At 39.8% G+C, this 4,758-nt stretch overlaps 1 protein-coding gene across 2 annotated transcripts; it reads left to right on the forward strand.

Annotated features, from left to right (window-relative positions):
- The first annotated feature begins 528 nt into the window (after positions 1-528).
- LOC124302547 (DNA-directed RNA polymerase II subunit Rpb4-like) lies at positions 529-3,677 on the forward strand. Of its 2 annotated transcripts, XM_046758822.1 has the most exons (3): positions 535-685; positions 3,020-3,200; positions 3,304-3,677. In XM_046758822.1, the coding sequence occupies exons 1-3, from the start codon at positions 622-624 to the stop codon at positions 3,476-3,478; spliced, it is 420 nt and encodes a 139-aa protein (XP_046614778.1). In that variant the 5' UTR covers positions 535-621; the 3' UTR covers positions 3,479-3,677. The 2 variants fall into 2 exon arrangements, with proteins under 2 accessions (XP_046614777.1, XP_046614778.1); XM_046758821.1 differs by lacking the exons at positions 3,020-3,200; positions 3,304-3,677 and adding an exon at positions 882-2,998 and having other exon boundaries at positions 529-685.
- The last annotated feature ends 1,081 nt before the right edge of the window (positions 3,678-4,758 follow it).

The following is a 4,758-nucleotide window of genomic DNA, read 5'->3' on the forward strand; positions in this document are numbered from 1 at the left end:
TGAACATCGACCTACGCAGAATAATAATTTCGATGCATTTTGGTCAAGGCTTCGCCTGCCTTTGTTCCAGTTTCATTATCAAGGCGCAAAACCAAATCGCTGTATAAGATTCTTTATTCGTGGAAAAATTGTTGATTTCGGAAAAGTTATGAAATTTCATTAATAATTTTTTTCTTCCTTCATAGATATACCCGTAATTTGATAGACACCATTGTTGTCAGACACTTCCCAAGAAGTTTTGTTGAGGGTATGTGAATAATTGGAGTCCCATAACGTGAATATTCCGAATACTTAAATCATTCAAACAATTCGAATCTTCGCACCATTCGAATGTAATTCAAATTACTCGATATTCAAATATTCGTTTCAATTCGACTGTTGAATTCCATCGGTACGGTAGAATCTGCCTGACGAATTCGTTGCTAACTTCGTCGATAATCTGATGGGACGAAGTAACGTTTTGACAGGCAAAAAACACGCTTTTCGTTAAGTGCTGCTCTCTGTGAGAGGATCAGTCAACTCCTTCCAACGCTTATCGACGGTCACGCAATTGTGCATTGTGTGTAAACAGCGTTACCCGTGCAAAGTAGTTCGTTGTTATTTCTCAAAAAAACGTAAGAAATGGCTAATACAAATGTAACGGATATGACCGAAGAGGATGCGGCAGACCTCCAGTTTCCAAAAGGTGAGAAAATTGTAAAATTTTCTTTGAAATTAGCGGCTACTTTTATAATTTCGCGAACAATTTCACGTCGCAGATATAACCTAAAACGATGGGGCTTGAAAGCATTGAATGGTATATGGAAAAAAAATACCGTTTTAAGCAACTAATTCAGTCATCCTTGAACTAAGGTCTCGAGTAACGGTTTTCTTACTTTCAGACTGTCCGTCGAGTTTTGCAAATGAGTCGGAACACGACGTCGATCTCGAGGTATCAGTCGTGAAGGAAGAAATCCTTACTTCTGACCCCGCGTGTTGTGTGTGTAAATCGACACTGTACGAGCCATACATAAAGTGCGCCGAGTGTTTGAACATAGAAATATGTCCCAACTGTTTTTCAAACGGTGCCGAAATTGAGGAACATAAAAATAACCACAATTACATTATAATAAAGAACGAATTCCCACTTATACCCGGTTCCAATTGGTCCGCCAAAGAGGAACTCGAACTTTTGGATGTCTTGCAAGAGTGTGGATTTGGCAATTGGGACGATATATCGAGGAGATTGCAGAACAAGTCGCCGGATGAGTGCAGGAAGCATTACCTGCACAATTTCATAGACAATCAAAATTTGCCTGGATTACCGAAGATAAAAGAAACCGAAGTCAGCTTGTTTGGCTCCGAGGCTGTACCGTACCTTTACAAACTTCAAGATCTTGAAGACCCGCCAAGATTTGCCAGCAATACGATAAACTACAAATTACTGGCCGGATACAATGCAGCTAGGTCAGATTTCGAAGTAAACTTTGACAATTATGCTGAATTGTTAGTCTCAGATTTAAAATATGAAGAATTCTGTCCTGCCGACAAGCATTTGGAGCTTGGAAAAAACCTCCAAGTTGCAATAGTAAATGCCTACAATCACAGACTCAAAGAAAGGCAAAGGCGTAGAAAAATTGTACGTAATCATGGGCTGATTTCGTTTCGTAGAACCGTATCATGGCTTCAAAGGTACGAATCGACTCTTACCAGACCTTTGATCGAAAGATTACTAACATTCATGCAACTTGTCAGTGGGATGGATTTTGATTACATAATCGAGGGTCTTCACCACGCTGGTGAACTAAGAAATTACATTAGAAGATTATTTGAATTTCGCCGAAATGGTATCACAAGGTTTCACTCAGTACCGATGTTTCAAAAGTTGGCCAAGCTGCGCATGGAACATGAAAAAGAGAGAAAGCAGTATATGAGTAATACGGAATATTGCTGGCAGACTGTATTACCTGGCTGCATTGTAAAGACTACACCTCATGTTGCACCAAATGTTCCCCAACGTAAAGCACCGCCGCCTCTTATTATTCAAGGGCTTCCTGGATACGACCGCCTTACTCCGGCTGAACGGGATCTTTGCTCAAATGCTCGTGTTATACCTGAAAGCTACTTTGACTTCAAAAACCTGTTGATAACAGAGAATAAAAAATGTGGGAGCTTGAGGCTTGCTCAAGCCAGAGTACTTCTGAAGATTGATGTTAACAAGACGCGAAAAATATATGATTTCTTGGCAGAAGAAGGATACATCAATAAACCTGCTCAGTAAGACACGCCACTGGTCAATTGATTCGTCGCAGTTATATGTGAATATTTTTCGACATTTTAATGTCATTGTGATATTAACACTTTGTGACAGCCCATTTGACAAGTGAATTAATTTTTATGCTTATGTGCTGGTTAAAATAGGCTAAGACTTCATTATTTATTACAATGTACAAACTCAAGTCTAAGTCTTTTGTCAGCTTGTTCTTTTATATACGAATAGAAATGTTACTATTTTTGTGAATTTATGCCAATTTTACTCTCAATGAACCCTCCAGTATTCCTATTCTGTCATTTTTAACATGACCGACAAAAAGGATTGACAGAAGTTTCACAAATTTCAATCATTTACCATCTATGGAGTTGGCATTAAAAATAAAAAGTCCATTATACTAATTCAGACGAACAACCCATGCCAAACTAAAATTCAAAAACAAACCAATAACTGATGAATTTGTTTATCCACGTCTCCTTACATTCTGAAAGGTTTGAAGACGAATGGAACGTTCATACAATAACATTTATTCGTCCTTATTCCTTGCGTCATTATTTAATTCTATTTCAACCTACTGTGAAAAACTTTTTACGTGCTGGCTGAAGAAAAATACACGCAAGAAACGAATTTTGAAGAAATACTTGATCGCGTTTTTCACAGAATGAGCTTGCAATTAGAGAAACCTCTCTGCATTCGTTTCCAGGAGGAACTCGAAATAATTTTTTTTTTCGTACATCTATTACAATACTATAACTCGTTATTTGACAGAGTTTGAAAATGCTGAGACGCTGTTGATATCTGAGGTTTACATGCTGCTGGAACACAGGAAGGCACAGAACGAATCCGCAGAAGAGGAACAAGAGTTCTCCGAGGTTTTCATGAAGAGTTTGACGTACACTAATCGATTTCGCAAGTTCAGGAATAAGGAGACTATCGCTGCGGTTCGAAAGTATGTGCAGCAGATTGAGCTCATTGCAGTAGTAGAACAGATTCATTTCGTTTTACATCCTGTGCAATTTGGTTTACTAATACGCGTTTAATTGTTTTTACAGTTTACTGATGCAGAAGAAGCTCCATAAATTTGAACTGGCTTCATTGGCGAATCTTTGCCCTGAAACACCTGAGGAGGCCAAAGCATTGATACCAAGTCTCGAAGGACGTTTGGAAGATGACGAAATGAGAACTATTCTGGAAGACATTCAGACCAAAAGATCACTACAGTACTAACTATGCAGTTTGCTTACAAATCCGACGGACATTTTACGTCGCACCCAATTAATTATATTCCACTTACCAGGCCATCTCAAATCGCGGCATACGTCCTCTGAGATCATCGATTGATTGTATATTGACTGTTGAACAAATGCCAGATGCAACTTTCATTCCTATAATGTACTCTGTTTATAAATATTGAAAACACGCATAACTTCCATCTCGTTTTTAACCCAGCCCAAAGTCGTTCCTTGGCACGATAACATGGATGTCAAAATAATTGACAGTATTCCCTACTCTGAGGGTACTTTGAGAACGTATCATTGCGGTGGTTATTGAACACAACATCGCGAAACTACTAACTCCGAATAGTAGACGTAGTTCTGCTTCGGACGAAAGTAACGCCCTATAATTCTGCATACCCGAAACATCTTTTTTTCGTTATCTTTTACGGAGTAAACAGCTCTTGGGCTCTGGAAGGAAAGATGTAAGTTGGCGTGATGTAACGGCGGATAATATCATTACGGACTTCTCCGTTGTCGGAAAAATCATGCGTTACATCTCGTGTAAAGTTATTAAGCCTCTTCAGCTCTTATTCTGCGTAACTGTAAATTCTTGTACATGCGACAGCGACGACCATCTCTATCGTGTCATGGACATGGATGAAGGTTGTGCTGTCATTAGTTTCTGCGAAATGTCGTGTATGGATTTTTATTCTCTGTGAAGGGAACCACAACGCTATGGCGTCCCATACCCTCAATAATTACCCTTAACGGCCCAACGACGTCTACCCAGCCTGTTGTACACTGACCCTCTCGACTACGCGTTGCCGTTTAAAAGTGGGGTCAGAATCCAACACGCACGTATGGTGTACGGTGTACTTCACCTCCGGCCTGATTATCTACCGGCCCAGCACCGGTTTTCACCTGGCAGCCGGCAAGGCAGTCTGCATTCCGAGCATGGTTTTGCAAAATAATTTGCGATTAAGATCAATGATGATAGCTTGGTCGCTTGGTTACCGTTCGAAGGCGACGAAGATTCTTCACGACGTGCTCTAATGGGTGCCTCTTCGCGTCACTTATCAAGTTCGCCTCTCAATACAAATTCACAATGTGAATACCTGCACTTGTGAATGAAGGATCAATTTCCTAGAAAGAACGTTTTGATTGTTCAAGTTTTGTCACCTTTTGATCATATGATTATCGTGTGGGGCATGAGTCGCAGTCCATCAGTTTATTTTTTTTTTTTTGCGGGTTGTAATGCGAATGACATCATTATTTCTTACCCGTATTTGG

Source organism: Neodiprion virginianus, chromosome 4 (assembly GCF_021901495.1).
Source record: "Neodiprion virginianus isolate iyNeoVirg1 chromosome 4, iyNeoVirg1.1, whole genome shotgun sequence".
NCBI lineage: Eukaryota > Metazoa > Arthropoda > Insecta > Hymenoptera > Diprionidae > Neodiprion > Neodiprion virginianus.

Bases quoted from the DNA above. Each gene is read 5' to 3' on its own strand.
- LOC124302547 (XM_046758821.1), top strand. From the start codon at position 622: ATGGCTAATACAAATGTAACGGATATGACCGAAGAGGATGCGGCAGAC. The intron at 686-881 runs GTGAGAAAATTG...TCTTACTTTCAG, and splicing joins AGACCTCCAGTTTCCAAAAG to ACTGTCCGTCGAGTTTTGCA.